This window comes from Cicer arietinum, chromosome 3, assembly GCF_000331145.2.
Source record: "Cicer arietinum cultivar CDC Frontier isolate Library 1 chromosome 3, Cicar.CDCFrontier_v2.0, whole genome shotgun sequence".
In the NCBI taxonomy this organism is placed as follows: Eukaryota; Viridiplantae; Streptophyta; class Magnoliopsida; order Fabales; family Fabaceae; genus Cicer; species Cicer arietinum.
Window position 1 is genome coordinate 3,755,542 of NC_021162.2, and position 22,050 is coordinate 3,777,591.

Genomic DNA, 22,050 nt, shown 5'->3' on the forward strand with positions numbered 1-22,050 from the left:
TCAATACCAAAAAAATAACGAAGTTTATTGAGGTCTTTAGTTTGAAACTAATTTGAAATATGTTGTTTCAACTGGAGTATTCCTTATTGATCACTACCAATTATGATAATGTCATCCACATAAACAATAAGATAGATGCACCATTGGACTGAGTGACGATAAAATACAGAGTGATCGACTTCACTACGAATTATACCAAACTCTTGTATTGTGAATTGGGAAATAATATTAATTTGTAATTATATTTATCAGTTTTCCTAAAATAGGTTAGACAAATCAGGATTTGATTTGATCCTCTTACTTTGTAATTATTAGATGTAAATGTTGTAACTATTATTTATACTGAGACATGCAAAGCAAAATGCATCAAGCCCTAATTTGTGACACGATATCAGCAGGTTCAATCAAACCTGTCAGCTCTTAGTTAATCTTGGCTTTATTCAACGACATCCCACTGGATTGCTCTTTAAATCGTTTCTTCTGTTTTTGGTTCATGCTTGTTGTTTCGTGATTACTTTGCGAACTCTCAATCGTAGATGCTTGCGGTTGCTTGTTTGACTCTTGGTTTTATCTTGGCAATTCCTAATTGTCTTTCACAATTTTTCGATGTTGAGATTGTGCTTATGGGTTGAGTTCTAGATTGTTTCTCGTTGCTGCTCGATCTTGATTCTGGTTTTGTTGATAGCATTTCTAGGTCATTCTTGCTCGTTATTGCTTCTCATTGCTGCTTGCTTGATGGTGCTTCTTGCGCATGATCGCGAATTGGTTAATTTTATTGCTTACGGGCTTGTTTCTATTTTTTTGCTTACGAACATGTTTGTGTTGGGTGTTTTTTTGTATTAATTTTTTTTTGCTGCATATTAAAAAAAATATTTGTGCACATGCAATCTCATGACTTCTGAAAAAGAAAGAGACAATTTTTGTGTCCGTTTTACCGAAAAGAATTACGCTGGTTGGGAATTTCAGTCCAAATGTATGTTAAAGGAAAAAGATTATGGAGGTCACCTTGATGGGGTTTCTAAGACACCGACAAAGAAAGCTGCCTTAGATGCATGGGAAATCAAAGATGCTAAGATTATTTCTTGGATTCTCAATACTATTGATCCTCATATGATCTATAATTTGTGCTCTTTTTCAATTGCTCAAGAAATGTGGAACTATTTGAAGAGTATCTACAACCAGGACAATACGGCCAAACATTTTCATTTGGAGCTAGAGATAGCGAACTACAAACAAGGTAATTTTTCCATTAAAGAATATTATTCTGGACATAACACTCTGCTATTATATTTGCTGCGGTTCCCAAGACTTCTCTTGCGGATGTCCAAGTTGTCCTCAACACCAGTAAGCGAGATCAATTTCTCATGAACCTTCAGAATTTGAGGCTGTTAAAGGTGCTTTGCTAAATAGAAATCGTGTTTCTTCTTTGGATACATGTGTTGGTGAACTTCTCAGAGAGGAACGTCTCCTTACTCAAGGAACCATGTCTCATGATACTGTCACTTTCGAACTTCACAGTTGTATATACTGCTCAGAGCTGAGGTAAAGGTCATGATATGCGACAAGTCCAATATTTCTCGTGCTAATAGTTTGGACATGTTGCTCGTAGTTGTAATAAGAAGTTTTGTAATTATTGCAAACAACAAGGTCATAATATCCCTGACTGTCCCACGTGCCCTCCACGACCAACACAACGTCCGGTGTAGGCATTCCATGCCACTACGAGCTCCGCAGTCGGTCCTTCCAATTCTAGCACCTCTATTGGTGGTGCTCTACAACCTGAAATGATTCAACAAATGGTACTTTCCGCTCTTTCAGTCTTGGGAATTCAGGGTAAGTCTTCTATTTCCAATCCATAGTTTCTTGATTCTGGTGCATCGAATCACATGATGGGTTTTTCTAAATGCTTGCAGAATTTACATTCTTATCATGATAATTAGAAAATTCAAATTGCTGATGGTAATACTATTTCTATCACATGTTGGTGATATAAACTTTGATTTTCGGGATGTGCTTGTATCACCTAGGATTGCTTCCAATTTATTGCCTGTTGGGCAATTGATGGACAAGAATTGTAATGTTAGTTTTTCTCTTGATGGTTGTCTTGTGCAGGAGCAGGTGTCGGGGAAGGTGATTGCTAAGGGGCCTAAAGTGGGAAGATTGTTTCCACTCCAATTTATTTTCAATCATTTATCTCTTACTTGTAATAATGTTTTGAATTCTTATGAGAATTGGCATAGAAAATTGCGTCATCCAAACTCTGTTGTTTTGTCTCATTTATTTAAAACAGGTTTGTTAGGAAATAAAAATGTTGTTTCTAATGCTTGTGTGTCAAGTTCTGTTTGTAAATTGGCTAAAAGTAAAACATTTCCTTTTCCTCTGGTGTTCATCGTGTTTCCACTTGTTTTGAGATGATTCATAGTGATGTATGGGGAATATCTCCTGTAACTTCTCATGCTCACTATAAATATTTTGTCACATTTATTGATGATTGCAGTCATTTTACTTGGATATATTTTCTTCGGTCTAAATCTGAAGTGTTTTCTATGTTTAAGAAATTTATAACATATGTTGGAAACTCAGTTTCAAGCAAGTGTTAAATTTTTTGGCTCTGACTCTATTGGTGAGTATATGTCTCGTGAGTTTTAGGAGTTTTTTCAACAAAAAGGTATCTTGTCTCAACAATCTTTGTCCAAATACCCTCAACAAAATAGAATGGTAGAACGTAAGAATCGCCATTTGCTTGATGTAACACGCACATTACTTCTTCAAGCTTTTGTACCATCCTGATATTAGGTGGAGGCTCTTTCTAGAACTGTCTTCCTGATCAATCATCTTCCTTCTACGGTTATAGATCTTGACTCTCATTTTTTTTGTTTTTTCAATATCCAGTATGATTATAGTGATTTACATAATTTTGGATGTGTGTGTTTTGTTCACCTACCTCTATTTGAAAGACATAAGCTAGGAGCATAGTCTACTCAATGTGCATTTATGGGATATAGTCACTCTCATAAGGACTTTGTGTGCTATGATGTTTCTAACCAGCACTTTTGCATTTCTAAGAATGTGACATTTTTTGATAATCAATTTATGTTTCAATGTCTTTCTCCTGCCATGAATGATACTATTATTTTTCCCAACTTTTCTACTATGCCTCAATCTATAGAACATTTTAAATTAGGAAATGTATATGTTAGAAAACACAAACAACAAATTAAAACCCCCCTTCTCGACACTGATCCGCCACTTGACCCTGTAGCCGTTGAACCACGACGTTCTGGTAGAGCGTCTCAAGCACCAAATAGATATTCACCAGACAAGTATAATTCCTCATATACTTCTTTGTCTGCATCTCTCTCTAGCATATCTATTGCTACTTGTTACTCACAGACTATTAAAGATGTGCGCTAGATAAAAACATTGAATAAGGAACTTCAGACTCTTCAAGAGAATTTCACATGGGATATTGTATCTTGTCCTTCCCATATCAAATCCATAGGATGCAAATGGGTGTACTCTTAAAAATTGAATTATGATAGATCCCTCAACCGTTACAAGACTCGATTGGTTGCCTTAAAAAACAAGCAGGAATATGAAATTGCTTATGATGAGACATTTGCACTGGTAGTCAAAATGGCAACTATTCGCATTGTACTCTCTATAGCTGCTTCTAATGGGTGGACTCTTCATCAAATAATTGTGAAGAATGCATATGTTCACGGTGATCTAACTGAAGATATTTTATATGACTCCTCTTGAAGGTCTATTTTCTTCACCTTATGGTGTGTTCAAGCTCAAACGCTTTTTATATGGTTTGAAACAAGCACCTAGAGCATGGTGTGAGAAATTTCGTTCCACTCTACTTGAGTTCTTTTTCACTTAGAGTCAGTATGACTCCTCTTTATTTATTCATCGTACATCTACAGGCATTGTTCTACTTCTCCTTTACGTTGATGATATGGTCATTACTGAATCTGATCAGGCATCCATCTAGGAATTTAAACATCAATTGCAAACTTCATTTCATATGAAAGACCTAGGTAACTTGCAGTATTTCCTTGGCCTTGAGGTTTATTCTACCTCCAAGGGTATATTTCTTCATCAACATAAGTATGCGACATACCTTATATCTATGGCAAGCCTCCAATCAACTAATCCAGTAGACACTCCTCTTGAGGTTAATGTGAAATATCACCGAGATGAAGGTGACCTACTGACATATCAAATATTGTATCAGCAACTTGTGGGTAGTCTTAATTATTTGACAATTACCCGACCTGACATATCATTTGCTGTTCAAAAAGTAAGTCAATTCATGCACTCTCCTCGCTATCTTCACTTGGCAGTAGTTCGTCGCATAATTCGCTATTTGCTAGGTACCTCTCAACGGGATCTCTTTTTTTCCATTGGCACAACTCCCATATTGATTACCTATAGTGATGCTGATTGGGCCGGGTGTCCCGACACTTGGCGATCTGTCACTGTTTGGTGCATGTTTCTTGACTCTTCGTTGATATCATGGAAAAGTAAGAAACAAAGAAGAGTCTCTAAATCATCTACTGAATCAAAGTATCGTGCCATGTCTAATGCATATTATGAGATAATTTGGCTTCGTGGTCTTTTGGCTGAACTTGGATTCCTTCAAACAGAGCCTACGTCTCTCTATGCTGTCAATACAAGTGCTATTCAAATTATTGCAAATCCTGTTTTTCGTGAGTGCACCAAATATATTGAAGTAGATTGTCACTCTATCTGTGAGCCTATGATATCACATTATATCCATCTCTCACATCAATAATCAATTTCAAGTTGCTGACATTCTTACCAACGCCGTTCCTCGTCCGCACTATCAGTTTCTAGTTAGCAAATTGATGCTCTTTGACCAACTACATCAATTTGAGGGGGGATGTGAATCGGAAAATAATATTAATTTGTAATTATATTTATCAACTTTCCTAAAAAGGTTAGACAAAACAAGATTTGATTTGATCCCCTTAACTTGTAATTATTAGATGTAAATGTTGCAACTATTATTTATACTGAGACTGTTTGAGTTGTGCTTGAATCTACTTCCTTCCTCCTTCACCTTTCATAAATGTTCCAGTTTCTTTGTGGTGCTTCTGGGCCTTGGTTCGACTGTGATGAACTTGAAACTTCAACTACATCCTGATTGGTTTCTGCACCAGTTTCTGTTGCTATTTCTGATGTCCTTTCAGTTGGTTTAGGCGCAGTTTCGGTTGATTGAGCGTTAAAGGTTTGGGCTGGGCAGGAGGTTTGTGTAGGTTTGGTTAGCTCAAGGACCAAAGATTGATATTCTGAATTTTCAATTGGTTTAGGTGCAGTTTCGGCTGGGTTGGGTGTTGGTGCAGGTTATGTTATTTCAAGTGCCAAAAGTTGGTATTTTCTAATTTTTCAGTTGAATAAGTGTGTGGCTGCTCCCCCTAAATGCCAACTTTGGTGTAATAAGGCTGATTTCCAAAGAATGTTACATCTATAGTGTGGTAAAAAAGTTTAGTTAGAGAAGAGTAACATCTGTATCCTTTTTGGTGGGGAGAATTTTATTGGATGGAAAGAAGGTTAGAAGTATGGAAAAAGGAGTCTTAAAATCAAGGATACGGGAAGGCATTCTGTTTATGAGATGTGTTGCTGAAAGGACAGCTTCTCCCCAAAAATATTTTGGAACATTAGTGGCTAACATGATTGATCTAGTCACCTCCAGAAGGTGTCTATTTTTTCTTTTGGCAACTCCATTCTGTTGTGGGACGTCCACACAAGATCTTTGGTGAACAATTCCAACCTTTTGAAGATAGAAATTTAGAGCAAGATTGTAATACTCTCAACCATTGTCAGTTCTAAGTACCTGAATTTTGCTTTGAAATTGTGTTTGCACCATGTTGTGAAATATTTCAAAGATTCTCCCTACTGATGTGTGTGATCGTCAATAAAGGTGACAAACCATCTTTAGTTAGTAATGTTGTTAACTCTTGATGGTCCCCATACATCACTCTGGATTAATGAAAAAGGTTGAGATGACTTATAGGGCTGGATATAAACTGGCTGCAGGTATGTTTAGACAATTGGCAAATTTGACACTGAAAATACTTCTGGTTTTTATTGAATAATGAAGGAAAAATATTTTCAAGTACATGAAATTTGGGTGGCCTAGTCTATAGTGCCACAACATTATAGAAGGAGGTAGAGTCGAACACACTCTTTAGCATTGCCAATAGTCTTCTCCGATTCCAAAATCTGAAATTCATACAGTTTAGGGAATAATTTAGTAACATATTTCAAATCTCTTGTAATCTTGCTAATCGACAGCAGGTTACAGTTGAGTTTTGGCACATACAAAACTGAGTCAAGTGTAATATTTGAAGAAATAATAATTGTTCCTTTTCCCATGACCTTAGAATGTGTAACCATCAGCTATTCGGACAGTGTAATTGTAGGGACATGGAGAAAAACTACTAAACAAAGTAATATTTCTAGTCATGTGATCTGAAGCTCCAGAGTCCATGATCCATGACTTTATTTTTTCCTTACTAGTGTTTAGAGCATGTAAGAATTTACCTTTTTGGGCTACAACAGCAGTACCACTTTTTTCTGCAGTTAGTAAAGTTGCTGGAGGAGTTTTTGAAGAGCCTCCATTTGTTCTTTGCTGAATGGAGATGAGTTAGAATTTACCTCAACTTCTTGATGGTTAAAGACTGTGTTGCCTCTGCTTTCCTTGCCTTTGAACTGTTTTGCTTTGGAAGGTTTTCCATGTATGATCCAACACATTTCCTTGGTGTGGCCTGGCCCGGCCTTTTTCAATGATCACACTAGGGGCGGTTTTTCTTTGTGATGGCCGCGACTGGTCTCCTCTTGCTGCCATTGCTGAGCTCCCAATGGATGGGGCTGTGATAGATGTCCCTAGCATGAGTTTCCTCCGACTTTCTTCCCTTCTCGTTTCTGAAAAGGCTTCCCCGAATCTTGGGAAGTGGTTTGGTTCCAAGGATTTTTCCACGAACTTCATCAAGATCCATGTTTAGTCCCAACAAGAACTTGTAAATTCTATCTTTTTCAACCAGCTCTTTGTACTTTTTTCGATCCTCTCTACAGAGAACTCCCTGCCGAAGGTCATGGAGTATGCTTTTTATCTCAAACACAGCAGATGTATTATCCACATTTTGAGTATGTCTCCTTCACTACATCCCATATTTCTTTTGCAGTGTCATAGAACATGAATTTTTCTCCAATTTCATTTTTCATGATGTTGATCAGCCAAGACATCACATGGCTGTTTTCAAGCTGCCATTTTTGGAGTTTGGGGTCCCCCTTCTCGGGACACTTACTCATCAGATTTGTCTTCCATGGCTTGGCGGCGCTAGGTTAGGGAGGGTAAATGATACAAGGAGTGTATTTACACGAGACTCAAATCTAAGTGCTATTCTAGCCTAAAAATCAGGGGAAATTATTCTCTAGTAAAACAGAAAATCAACTAATTATTATTTACATTATGTCCTGATTAGCTGTACATATCAGAATCTGTTGATTCTGCTTGATATGCACTGATCTTCAACAAATGTAATAGATTAAAGCAGCAGTTACAGCATTTTTAGGAATTTATTCTTTCCTAGTTTTTAGGCTAGATTAATGCACATAGGTACCTCCTTGTATTAGTTTCATAATCAATAAGAAATACCACATAATTGTGCGTACAATATTTAGTATCTACCACAAATCTTTCCAAAAGAACAATTCAAGACAAAGAAAAACTTTAAAAGAATATTTGGTTTGCATATCATGCACCAAGTTTATCAAACTGTTAATCACATGCTGAGCTGAAAAGTTCTCTGTTTGTTTGAAATCAAGACTTAAGCCAATATTGACAAATTAGTCAGTATAAGTTTAATCAGACTTGGTTATAATTTTGAATAGCCGTCCTCTTATCCATTAAATTATCTTTTGACTACTAGTTTTGTATTTGGATGTTCTATCCTACACTAGATATAATTTTTTGTGGTTGAGTTGAATATGTAATCTAATACATTCACTTGTTTAATAACTACTTTCAATTTAAAAGGAAGTTCCAGCTGCCTTCGTCTCATTTAAGTCACGATTTGGTGCTGCAATAGCTTTGAACATTCAAGAAGGTGTCAATCCCACCCAATGGATCACTGAACAAGCTCCAGAGCCTCATGATGTTTATTGGCCTTTCTTTTCTGTCACTTTCATTAGAAGATGGATCAGTAAGCTGGTGGCTTTTGTTGCCTGCAACGCCCTTACGATTTTATTTTTAATCCCAGTTGCACTAGTTCAAGGTCTTACCCATCTTGATCAATTGGAAACCATGTTTCCTTCTCTGAAAGGCATGCTGAGACTGTAAGTTGGAAATATTAATGTCAAATTTTACCTTCCTATACTTAAGCTTGCCAAAGAGTCAGATTAATATGTAGAGTTTAGTAGTACACTGACTGTGTAAACATAGTCGTCCAATCATATTTCACTATAACATGATACTACTTTTTTAAACCCATTTACCCTGTACCAAGATGGTTAAATATGATCTGACGTCTATGTTAAATTTATTTACGCTGTCAGTGTATAATTAAACTATAATATGCAAACCGACATACATTTTCAATTACATGAGGAATGAGAATTATTTTCAAGTGAGATTTTAAGCATACATTTTATTCTGCCTAATAAGAATCACATAACCCTGGCATACATCCTTCCATGGAAAACTTCATTGGCTTACATCTTACCATAAATTTAACATATACCCTGGCATCTTTCCATACATTTTATTGAAAATAAATGTCTGGCATCTTTCCAGGGATTTGCAAATGAAGTTTTTCAATATTTATTTGCAGGGCAGTTGTAACCCAAGTTATAACAGGATACCTTCCCATTCAGATTCTTCAGTTGTTTTTGTCCTGTGTGCCAGCTGTTATGATTATGCTTTCATCCTTGCAAGGATATATTTCATGGAGTCAGATACAAAAAAGTGCATGCACTAAAGTATTATGGTTTACCATATGGAACATTTTCTTTGCAAACGTACTATCAGGATCAGCTCTCTACCGATTGAATTACTTTCTTGAGCCCAAAGAGTTTCCTAGAGTACTAGCCGAAGCTGTACCAGCACAGGTGATAATAATGACTAGTTTTTTACACAAATTTAATGCTAGCTTCAGGGATGAATCCGGGGGTATCTATTTCTGATTTGTGGATAGATTGGACAACTTTCTTACAATTTTGAGCCTCTTTCCAAAATTGTTCTTGTAGTTACTGTCGCACTGCATTACCTGTATTTACTTGCAGGCAACGACATCTTCTATTTTATGCATAAGATATTACTTGATTTGGATCATATGCAGCTCATTTTTTATACATATTTGGTGCAGGCATCATTCTTCATGGCATATGTTGTGACATTCGGATGGACTAATATAGCATCAGAACTTTTTCAATTGATTCCACTTTTTTACAATTATGTAAATAGAATTTTCGGTGGAGAATGTGGTGAGGATTTTGAGGCACCGTCAATTCCTTACCACAGTGAAATTCCCAGGATTCTTTTCTTTGGTCTTCTTGGTGTAACATACTTTATCCTTGCTCCTCTGATACTGCCTTTTCTCTTGGTCTATTTTTGTTGGGGATACATCATTTACCGCAATCAGGTTTGCAATTTGTTTTTTCAATATATATACTTATCTTTCTTTGTTGTTGTCGACTATACATTTAATATAACTTGGTAAACTACCAGTGCTTATGAAAAGTTCTCACTTTGCACACTATGGGATAAAAATGAAAATTATTGTCTGGGTACTGCATCTGTGTGCATCAATCAAGCATTTCATCAACTACTTTCCCTAGCCTCAATCATGTTTCCATCTAATGCTTATAGTTTCACTCATAAGTCTAAATTATTTTATTCTCTTTGATAAGATCTAGATGCAAAATATGGTTTGTTCACTCTAAAATTGTAATGATACCTTAAATTTCTTTTGTTGACAGCTGTTATATGTTTATGTGCCAAAGTTCGAGACTGGAGGAGAGTTTTGGCCAACAGTACACAACTACACAATTTTTTCATTGTTACTAATGCACATCATAGTAATTGGTATATTTGGGCTGAAGAAGCTTCCAATAGCATCTGGCTTGACTCTTCCTCTTCCTATTCTCACACTTCTTTTCAATGAGTACTGCCAGAAGCGGTTCTTTCCTATTTTCAAGGCTTTTTCTGCTGAAGTACGTTGGTTGAGAACTAAAGCTAATTTCTTATTATTTTCTTGATAATGATGCTTGTATGGTTTTTGAAGAAAGTAAAAGACAAAATACTTTCATATATTATTACTACAGCCCTAAGCTGTTTATATAGGACAAGAAATTACAATAGTAATACTGAATAATAATGACAGAATTATAAAATAAAAATAAACATAATACTATAAAATAAAAGAGAATAAAATCTGATTTCTCTTGATTCTTCAACACCCCCCTCAAGTTGGTGCATAGACATCTGTCATGCCCAACTTGGCTATAAGTCGCTCGAAATTGGGTCTTGCCAAACTTTTTGTCAAGATATCAGTAGTTTGCTGATTGAAGTCACAAATGGCAGGCATTAATTCCAGCATCAATTTTTTCTTTTATGAAATGACGGTCAATCTCAATATGTTTGGTTCTATCATGTTGTACAGGGTTGTGAGCTATACTTATTGCTACTTTGCTATCACAGAACAATTTTAAGGGTGAGTCAACTTTCATTTTCAGTTCGTCCAAAAGTTTACGGATCCATAAAAGTTCACAGATTCCTTGAGGCATTGCTTTGAATTCAGCTTCTACACTGCATATATCCTTGACTTTTGACCGACCGAGTGAATTTTTCAAACCAAGCCCTTGGGGATTGCTTGAGACCATAAAAGGATTTTTGTAGTTTGCACACATTTGAACCAAATTTATCTTCAAAGCCAGGTGGGCTATCCATGTATACTTCCTCCTCCAAATCACCATTCATAAAAGCATTCTTTACATCAAGTTGGTTAAGAGACCAATCTAAATTCACTGCCAAGGACAAGAGAACTCTAATAGTGTTTAATTTGGCAATGGGAGCAAAAGTCTCTAAATAATCAATGTCATATGTCTGAGTAAACCCTTTAGCAACCAAGTGTGCCTTGTATCTTTCAACTGTGTTATCAGAATTATATTTCACAGTAAATACCCATTTACAGCCAACAATATTATTTCCTGTAGGTAACATCATGACTCTCCAAGTTTGATTCTTCTCAAGAGCTCTCATCTCCTCAAGAACAGCTTCCTTCCACTTTGGAATTTTTAGAGCCTCCTGTATATTTTTTGGAATTTCTACAGTAGACAACTTAGAGGTAAATGCAACAAATGAAGACAATTTTAAATATGACACATAATTAGACAAAGGATATTTAGTGCATGATCTAACAAATTTTCTAATTGCAATAGGAAGGTCTATATCAGGATACTCGACATGACTCTTAAGAATAGAAGAAGACTTACCTGTATCAAGATGATGTGTTGGATTATCTATTGGTTCAGAATCTTGGAAGGGTTGGAGAATGGGTCCTTCATTTATCTGTTTATGGTTTCTTCTTTCAAAGACATTTCCCTTCCAAGTAGGGTCAATTGTAGTAAACCTGCTTTATGTCTCTTTATCTGAGTCATTATGTTGTGGCTTTTCAGGTGGTCCCTCATTATTATTGAGATCAAGAATTTGATCATTGTAATATTGATTTGAAATTTTCGCCCCTGAATCTGTCGAAACCTCATTCATAAGTGGATTGAGTTCCAATATGGATTCTTGGGCATTTTATTTTGGTGCATCAATATAAGTCTCAGAACTATGTGACAATACTTTATCACTTAAAGTAATGATGGTTTCAAAAGTAAAAGATGAATCTTCCTTCAAATTTTCCCCCTGAAGATGAATGTCAATAAAAAATGGTTGATTTTCAACAAAAGTAACATCCATAGTTACAAAAATTCTTTTTGATTTTGGTTCAAAACACCGATACCCCTTATGAGATGGAGAGTAACCGGTAAACACATTTTATTGCTCGTGACTCGAGTTTGTCAGGGTGTTTATGTTCATGAACTAAAGCAGTGCAATCAAAAACTTTTAGTGGCAAATCAGCAGACACTAGTCAAAGGAAAATAATTTCAAAAAACATCAAGAGGGGTATGAAAATCTAAAACTTTAGATGGCATTAGATTAATTAAATATGATGCAGTTAAAACAGCTTCACCCCACACATATTATGGAACTTTGTTTGCAAATAGTAAAGCTCTAGCAACCTCAAGAAGATGCCTATTCTTTCTCTCTGCAATTCCATTTTGTTGGGGTGTATTAACACAAGAACTTTGATGAACAATTCCATTTGCAAGAAAAAAATCGGACAAAAGTATATTAAAATATTCTTTACCATTGTCACTTCTAAAGACTTGAATATTTGTTTGGTATTGAGTGTTCACCATTTTAAAGAAATTTTTGAAAACCTGTCAAACTTTTGATTTTTCTTTCAATAGATAAACTCAACAAATTCTAGTATGATCATCAATAAAAGTTATAAACCATTTCTTATTAGAAAATGTGTTTATTTTATTAGGACTCCAAACATTACTATGAATAAATGCAAACGGTTTTTATTGTTTATATAATTGTGTAGAAAAAGAAGAACGACAATGTTTAGCCAATTCACAAGTTTCACAATGAAATAAAGACGGATCCTTCTTAGAAAGTAATTTAGGAAACAAATGTTTCAAATACGGAAAACTAGGATGTCCTAACCATAAATGCCATAACATAATATCATCATTATTAGAAGAAACAAAAATAGATTCAAAGCAGGTACTTGTTTTTGGTTGGTCTTTGAAGTCGAGTCCATTGTCAAGATAATAGAGTCCTCCACTCTCCTTAGCATTGCCAATCATCTTCCCCGTGCTTCAATCCTTAAAAGTTCAATGAGAATAAAAGAAGTTAGTTTGACAATTTATATCCCTTGTTAATTTAGTAATGGATAACATATTACATGATAAATTAGGAACATGTAAGACATCTTTTAAGGTTAACTTAGGTGACAGAATAACAAAACTTTTCCCTGCAATGGCTGAAAGAGAGCCCATCTGCAATTTTAATTTTGTGGTTACCTACACAAGGACTATAAGAAGAAAACAGACTCGACTCCCTAGTCATATGATCAGTAGCACCAGAATCGATAATCCAAGTATGGCTGGGAGTGACACTAAGTAGAGCAGTATTTGGAAAATTACCTCTCTGAGCTATAGAGCAAGAAAGAGTTTGAGACTCAAGGAGTTTGTACAATTGATCTAATTGTTCTTTGGTGAAAGGAGATGGGCTTGAAGGAGACTGCTTCTCTTGATCAGAGGTACCAGCTTGGAGGGCATGACCTTCGTTTCTTTCTTTTTTCTTCCAATTTAGAGGTTTTCCATGGAGCTCCCAACATGTATCACATGTGTGCCATAGACATTTGCAATGTTTGCACCATAGTTTCTTGCCATCTCTCTTCCCGTCTTCATTCTTAGTGACTAGGACAGAGCTTTCAACCTCACCGACAGAAGGTGTCTTACCCATCATAACACCTTGTCTCTTGTATTTCTTATTGATTTTGTACATAATACAATATGTTATAAATAGCCTAGGGAGTACAAGTAAAACAGAAAGCTAATTAAATCCTAATTAACTCAATTATTTACAATAAAAGAGGAAAATTATGAGGCTATTAAATGGTAAGAGGATATTCCTACGATACAACTAATGAAAGCTGTACAGTTGTCCCTTAATGGACATAATCGTAACCAACACTCCCCCTTAAGTTGGGTCATAGATGTCAATCATGCCCAACTTAAATCTTAAGTTTTCATAGGTGGCTCTAGGAAGTGCCTTGGTCAAGATATCAACAGTTTGGTGGCTTGAGGGTGTGTGCTGGAGAGAAATTAGCCCATTGTCAACCTTTTCCTTGATGAAGTGTCTATCAATTTCAACATTCTTTGTTCTGTCATGTTGCACAGGATTTTTAGCAATGCTTATGGCAGCTTTGTTATCGCACAATAGGCTTACTCCATGGTTAGTGTAAACGTGTAGTTTTGCAAGCATCCTTTGCAGCCACACCCCGTTGCAAATCTCATGTGCCATGGACCTAAGTTCAGCTTCTGCACTGCTTCTAGCAACCACAAATTGTTTCTTGCTTCTCGAGGTCACTAAGTTGCCCCATACAAATGAGCAATATTCACCGGTTGATCTCCTATTAGTCGCTGAACTTGCTCAATCTGCATCAGTAAATATTTTTATTTTCCTGCTTGTGTCCTTCTTGAAATGCAACCCTTTCCTTGGTGCCTTTTTCAGATACTGCAGGATGCGGTTAACTGCTTTCATGTGAGCTTCCCTAGGGTCATTCATGTAACAGCTAACCATGCTAACAGAAAAACCAATATCTGGTCGTGTGTGGGTTAGGTAGATAAGTTTCCCAACCAACTTTTGATACCTTTCTTTTGTTAGCAGGTGGACTCTCTTTTTCCTTTCCAATTTTCACATTGGATTCCATAGGAGTTTCTTCTAGCCTGCATCCCAACATCTCTGTTTGTTGAAGTAAGTCAAGTGTATATTTCCTTTGAGATAAATAGATTCCATGTTTGGATCGTGTCACTTCCATTCCCAGAAAATACCTTAATTGACCAGATCTTTGACTTCAAATTCCTTAGCTAGAATCATTTCCAGTCCTTCAATTTCAAAATAATCGTCACCTGTGATAATAATTTCATTCACATAGACAATGAAAATGGTTACCTTGCCTTCCTTTGAATGCTTTAAGAACATTGTGTGGTCAGTTTGACACTGGGATAAGCCATGTATCCTAACCACTCCTGTGAGCCTATCAAACCAAGCCCGAGGGGATTGCTTGAGTCCATATAGTGACTTTTTGAGTTTACATACCTTGCCCGAGTTTTCTGATGTTTCAAGTCCAAATGGTATTCTCATGTAGACATCTTCTTCAAGTTCACCATTTAGGAAAACATTTTTTATATCTAACTGGTGAAGTGACCAGTCCAAATTTACTGCTAGGGAAAAGAGTACACGAACTGAATTCAACTTTGCTATAGGTGCAAAGGTTTCTTCATAATCCACCCCATAGGACTGGGTGAATCCTTTTGCCACCAATCGAGCTTTGTACCTGTTTACACTCCCATCTACGTTGTATTTTACTAAGAATATTTTGCATCCAACTGCCTTCTTCCCCTTTGGTAGGTGGGAGAGCTGCCATGTGCCATTCTTTTCAAGTGCCTTAATTTCTTCCATTACAGCAGTCTTCCATTTTGGAATTAGGACAGCTTCATGAAAGTTTTGAGGAATTTCAATACTGTCCACAAAGCTGATGAAGTTCTTGTACCCCTGCGATAATCTTTCACTAGAAACATGGTTTGCAATTAGGTGTTTGGTACAAGACCTTACTCCATTTCTCATAGCAATAGGTAAGTCTAGGTCTTGGTCATTAGTGACATTATCAGATAAATTAGAGGAAGAGTTAATGCACAATATGCTACCTTTGTGAGTAGGTTCAGGATCTGAATTGGGCAGAGTCTTGGTTCTGCTTTGGAAGAGTGCATGCTTTTACTTCCTCAAGAGTTTGTTGCTTGTTCTTCTTCCTTATGTATACTTGCAGTTCTTTTCCTCCATTTGGTTTTCCTTTTTGACCAATTGTTGGAGCTCCATTTGTTGGCTTGGTAACCTCAAGAGTGGTTGTTTGCTGGTCCAGTTCAGGTTCAACAATTATTGGGACAAATTATGTGTTTAGTGATTTGGACAGATTCAGGAGGGATTTGGACAGGTTCAGGTGGGGTGGTTAAGACAGGTTCATGTGGGACATATTCTGGTATTGTAATTTCCCAAGGTTGGTGTTAATCAATTGTACCTTTCTCCCCTTGAATGCCAACTTTGGGATAAAAGGCCTTGTCTTCAAAAAAAGTTACATCCATTGTGTGATAGATTCGTCTTTTTAGGGGGCAGTAACATTTGTATCCTTTCTTGGTAGGAGAGTATCCCAAGAAGATACACTTGATGGCTTTCGGGTCCAACTTATTGAGGTTAGGCTTTTGGTCATGTACAAAGGCAGTACATCCAAAAATCTTTGGTGGAAGATTTGTGAGGAGTTTGGTCGAGGGATAAAGGGACAAGAGGGTTTGGTGTGGTGTATTTAGGTTGAGCGTTTTGGAGGGCATTCTATTTATTAAGTAGGATGAAGAGAGGATTACATCTCCCAAAAAATGGTTAGGTACGTTCATGGACATCATGAGGGCTTGAGTGACTTCCAATAGGTGCCTATTTTTTCTCTCTGCTGTCCCATTCTGTTTAGAGAATATGGGCATGATGTTTGGTGTATAATGCCATTTTTGGTAAGGTAATTACCAAGGGTGTGGTGGAAGTACTCCCCTCCATTATCAGTTCTTAGTACTTGAATGTTGCTTTGAAATTGAGTTTGGACCATTTTATGGAAGTTCTCGAATATGCTCCCAACTTCTGATTTTTCTTTCATGAGGAACACCCAAGTGACTCTTGTATGATCGTCAATAAAGGTGACAAACCACATTGATCCAGTAACATTGCTCACTCTTGAAGGTCCCCACACATCACTATGAATGAATGTGAAAGGTTTAGACAGTTGTATGAAATAATGGGATTTGGTGTGTTTGGCTAATTCGCACACTTCACATTTTAAAGAACCAGAGTCTTTATTAAATAAGGATGGAAACATTTTTTTCACATACATAAAATTTGGGTGTCCTAGGCGATAATGCCATAACATTACATCATTATCATTCTTTGATGAAAGCATAATAGCAGCCTTGTAGGATCTCTTATTTTGGTCTTCAATTCTTAAGAAGTAAAGGCTTTCACTCTCCTCAGCATTGCCAATCATCTTCCCTGAATTCATATCGTATAATTCACAAAAATGTGATAAGAACTTAGCAACACATTCTATGTTTTTGGTTAATTTATAGATAGACAAAAAACTGCAATCTAGTTTAGGAACATGTAAAACTGAATCAAGAGTAATATCTTTAGAGATAACCACTGAACCTTTACCAACCACCTTGAAGGTGGTACCATATGCTATCCGAACAAAAAATCCATCTTGACATGGAGTGTATTTACTAAATACATTGATGTCTCCAGTCATGTGATCTGAAGCACCAGAATCAATAATCCAAGAGTTTGTTTTCTGGTGACTTACATGAAAGACAGCAGAAAGATTACCTTTTTGGGCAAGAGTAGCAGTGGAAGAAGAGGTACTAGTGTTTTGCAGTGCCTACTGCATCAGTTTCTGCAGCATCTCTATTTGTTCTTTGTTGAAGTGACTGGCCTCTGCAATGTTTTTGGACTTACTTTCATCAGTAGCAACAGCATATCCGCGTGCGTCCTTGAACCGTGGTTTTAGATCTGTGGGTTTTCCATGAAGCACCCAACATGTTTCCTTTGTATGTTCAAGTCGCTTGCAGTGATCGCACCATCCTCTACCTTTCTTTGGTGGATCTCTTACTGCAAGTGCAAAGCCTTCAATGGTTGAACTTGCACTTTGACTTTCCAACATGATTTTCCTTTGCTTTCTTCCCTTCTCACTTCTGCAAATGTTTCACGAATGCTAGGGAAAAGATTAGTTCCAATAATTCTCCCTCTCACTTCATCCAAATTTTTATTCAGTTCCAATAGGAACTGAAAGATTATGTCCTTCTCGACCAGTTTCTTGTAGATTTTGTCATCATATGTGCACTTCCACTCTATGTATGAATAGATGTCAAGTTGCTGCCAGTATTTTGTGAGTGTATGATAGTACTTGGTGACCAAAGAATCTCCTCGTCGAAGATTGTGTAAGAGACTTTTGATCTCAAATATGGTTGAGGTGTTGTCCACATTTGAGTAGGTCTCCTCAGCTGCCTTCCATATTTCTGCAGCAGTGTCATAACACATGAAATTTTCATCAGACTCATTAGTCATGGAGTTGAACAACCATGTCATAACCATACTGTTTTTAAGTTTCCATTTTTCATGGCTGGGATCAGTCTTTTTTTGGCTGCCTAGCCTCGCTAGTGATGTAGTCTTCCTTTCTTTTTCCTTGGAGGAAGATGCAGACAGATCTGGACCACTGTGTGTAGTTCTGTCCATTGAGTTTGTAGCTAGTAATGATAGTTGTTTCATGATGATTGGTGGTGTTTCTAGTCGCTGCTGCCTTAGGGTCAGCATCTAGGATGCTGCTCTGTTTTTCTTCAATGAGAAAATCTTTTTTTTTTGTTTGGATCAGAACTGTAGCTCTGATACCATGTGAATTTATTGTATTTCTTATTAATTTTGTACAGAATACAATATGATATAAATAGCATAGGGAGTACAAGTAAAACAGAAAGCTAATTAAATCCTAATTAACTTAATTATTTACAATAAAAGAGAGAAATTATGAGGCTATTAAATGGTAAGAGAATATTCCTACGGTACAACTAATGAAAGCTGTACAACAGTCCCTTAATGGACAAAATCGTAACCAACAATCTCGCCTCTTCTCTTCTAACTTCTGAGAACGCTTCCTGAAGTGATGGCAATGGAATCTTTCCTAATATTCTGCCTCGGACTTCATCAACTCGCTTATTAAGCCCAACCAAGAACATGAATACTCGGTTGTTCTCCTGTCTCTTAAGAAACAAAACATTGTCCTCACGACACTTCCAATAATCATCATAGAAGAGATCCAATTTTTGCCATAGTGACATCAACTCATTATAATAGGTAGTGACATCTCTATCTTCTTGTTTGTCATGCCAGAATCGTGATTTGAGATCGAAAATTTGAGAAGAATTCTGAATATCAGAATATGTTTCTTTGACAACCTCCCAAACTTCCTTCACAGTAGGCAAAAAGATAAAAGATTTTCTAATTGTTGATTCCATATTACTAAGCAGCCAAACAATAATAACAGAGTTCTCAGATTTCCAAAACATATAATTCAGATCAGTTATGGCAAGCATTTGCACTTCTCCTGTTAGGAAACCATATTTTCCCTTACCGTCTAGTATCAATCTTGCGGTTTGGGACCATTCGACATAATTTTTTTCATTTAATGTATGGGTTCCAACTTTTTTGGCCATTATAGATAAATCATTCCGACCGCTATTTCCATCTGGGCCGCTGCAAATGCCATTAGGGCTGATGCCACTACCGCCTGAGCCGCTGCCTAAACCAATATTGTCGCTGTTGTTGACTACTTCTGATTTTTTTATCCAAACCATCGTCACTATCGCCGCTAAACATAAGGGCTACCTTCCATGTATTGTGGACCATTTAGCTCAGTTGGTTGGAGCGCCAAAACCTATTGGGTTGTGGAAAGGTTTACAAAACCCTAACCAGAGCTCAAGAAAGTAAAAGACAAAATACTTTCCTGAAAAGAAATTACAATAGTAATACTGAGTAATAATGACATAATTATAACATACAAATAAACATAATAATATAAAATAAAAGATAATAAAATTTGATTTCTCTTGATTCTTCAACAATTTTCATCTCCCCTTCTTTGAAACTTATTTATGTTTTTCATCTTATTCCTCAGTGTTCTTGATGTTCACTTTGTTGTTGGATTGGCTTCCACTAATTAGTTTTCATACTTTAGAGAATGTTGCAATATACTGATGAAATGCATGATGATAATATCTTCAGCATTTTATTCTTAATTGACGTGGCATATACAGCTGTTTTTTTATTTTTTTTTCAATTGTTAGTTTTTCTCTTTTTGCGTTCTTATGAAATTTATGTCTTCTGCAGTGTTTGATCAAGAAAGACAGAGACAATCAAAATAATCCGAACATGTCTGAATTTTATGACAAGTTGACAAATGCCTATAATGATCCAGCTCTAATGCCCATCAAATATACCGGAAGGTTTCGTAGTCACAGGTCTCCACTACTAAGTAACTCAAGATGCAAAACTAACAACACAGAGAGTTCGTCCGAAGACATGCTTGTATAAGACCATTTACCTTAATTTATATCTACCTTTCAGTTTTGATTTGATGGTCTTATATGCTGCATGTCTGTTGTTTTTGTGTACGTTATTAGAAATGAGAAATTATGCTTGCAAGGTCTTGTTTGTTGGCACTCTTTTTTGTTCTTTTTTTTTCTCTCTTCTAGATTACATATTAGAATTCTAACCATATTGCAACTGCAATCTCAGTAGATAAATAAGCATTTCAAATAGGTATTATGTATGATTGAAATTGTGATGTCTATATGATAGAATGAAAACTTGTTCCAAGATCAACACTGTTGGAAGAAGCATGAATGAATCACATTCGAAGAAAAGAGTGTCATCTCAACATAAGGTCTATATATGGTTCGTCTTGTTGTCTACAAATTTGATCTTTTTTCTAATGAGTGCTTTGAAGACATTGTTTTAGAGACTAAAATAGTAAAATTTTATTGAAAGTTGTCTATTCAATACTTTGGAAATTGAAATACTTGACTATTTTGATAAATAAATACTTTATTTGGAGTTCTTAAGCAATGTCCTAAAGACACTCATTGTTTTTGGAATACTATAACTGGATAATGCTATAACTAGATGATTTAAGCATTTAATTTTTCCTAAATCCGAGAGAAATTCCTTGTTTTAGAATATAAAGTTCATTAAAATTCAGCTATATTTGTAAATCTTGGATAACATCAAACATAGAGTTTGAATTTTAGTGAGGTATTTAAAAAGAAAAAGTTTTGAATAGCAGCTCCTTGTTTGAAATATGTATTATCCAATGCCTTATGAATAGCAGTTTCAAAAGCAAATTGTAACTAGAAGATCCACGATTAGCATTTCTAGCATGGAGCTATTATCCATTGCTCCATCTAAAATGAAAAATAATTAAAAATGACATTTAAAGAGGTTGATGTATTCAAAATAAAATAAATAAATAACAGTTGATGTATTCAGTCAGAAATAATTAATATATAATATATTAAAATAAATTCTCAAATTATTATACTCACACATCACATTTTTATATACTATGTAACACTAATTATGTCACATTAGTCAATAATATGATATATCTTCCTTAGAATTTATTAGTTATTTATTCCTCATTTTACTACTTTTTTTTTTATCTATATCTCTAATATATAATATAATTACAAAATAAAAAATATAACTGTCATTATAAACTTAATTTTATTGTCTTTGTGAAAAAAAAAATTAATTTTATTGTCTGTTACTTTTTTAATTCAATACATATAAATACATCACTATTTTAATTATATTTTAATAATTAAAATATATAAATTATTAAATTTAGAGGTGCAAGAATCAAACCAATGTTCCGATCAAGTCGAAGATCCAAACCAATTAAATTAGTTTGGTGTTTTTTCCTTGTTTGAGTCTAAACTAAACCAATCAAGTCCAATATCTATTGGTTCGAGTATCGATTTTACATAATTCAAAATCGATCACCAAAAATCCAAACCAAACTAAACAATTATATTTTATTATTATATCTTTTATTTCACACTATATTATATTTATCTTAAAAAATATGTGACATTTATTTAGTTTTTTTATAATTAAATATTATCTTTTTTCGTTGTAGCTTATATATTTATTTTAATTGTATAAAAAGCCTATAGTGTTTGAAAAAAATTCAATTTACTTTAGATTTTTAAAATAAATTTTTAAAATATCATCTCGATCGAGTAATATACGGTTTATATGCATTTTACTCTTATCAGTGATCAGGTACATATTCTATTTCTCCAGCGATGATAAATCAGAACATAATTTCATTTGACAACAAAAATATTCAAAACCAAGTAGTTACGTCTTATCATTCCTAACATTATTTTTTGTTTTTATCTTAAAAAATAGTACTTTGAATTTGTTGATTATAAATACTTTCAAAATAAAATAAAATACAATCAACGTGTTTTTGAAAGAAACATATCACATAACATCTCTAATGAAGAAATAGTTATTCAAAGTTTTAA

The 22,050-nt window shown here is 35.3% G+C and overlaps 1 protein-coding gene across 3 annotated transcripts in view; it reads left to right on the forward strand.

Moving 5' to 3' along the window:
- LOC101494974 (CSC1-like protein HYP1) overlaps window positions 1-20,335 on the forward strand; it is a 36,895-nt gene extending 16,560 nt beyond the window's left edge. For all 3 annotated transcript variants that reach the window (XM_073365681.1, XM_004491793.4, XM_073365682.1), the window contains 5 exons: window positions 8,069-8,367; window positions 8,862-9,138; window positions 9,396-9,671; window positions 10,009-10,242; window positions 19,847-20,335. In XM_073365681.1, coding sequence (XP_073221782.1) covers window positions 8,069-8,367; window positions 8,862-9,138; window positions 9,396-9,671; window positions 10,009-10,242; window positions 19,847-20,050 — 1,290 coding nt within the window. In that variant the 3' untranslated portion in view covers window positions 20,051-20,335. The remainder of the gene's footprint in view (window positions 1-8,068; window positions 8,368-8,861; window positions 9,139-9,395; window positions 9,672-10,008; window positions 10,243-19,846) is intronic.
- The last annotated feature ends 1,715 nt before the right edge of the window (window positions 20,336-22,050 follow it).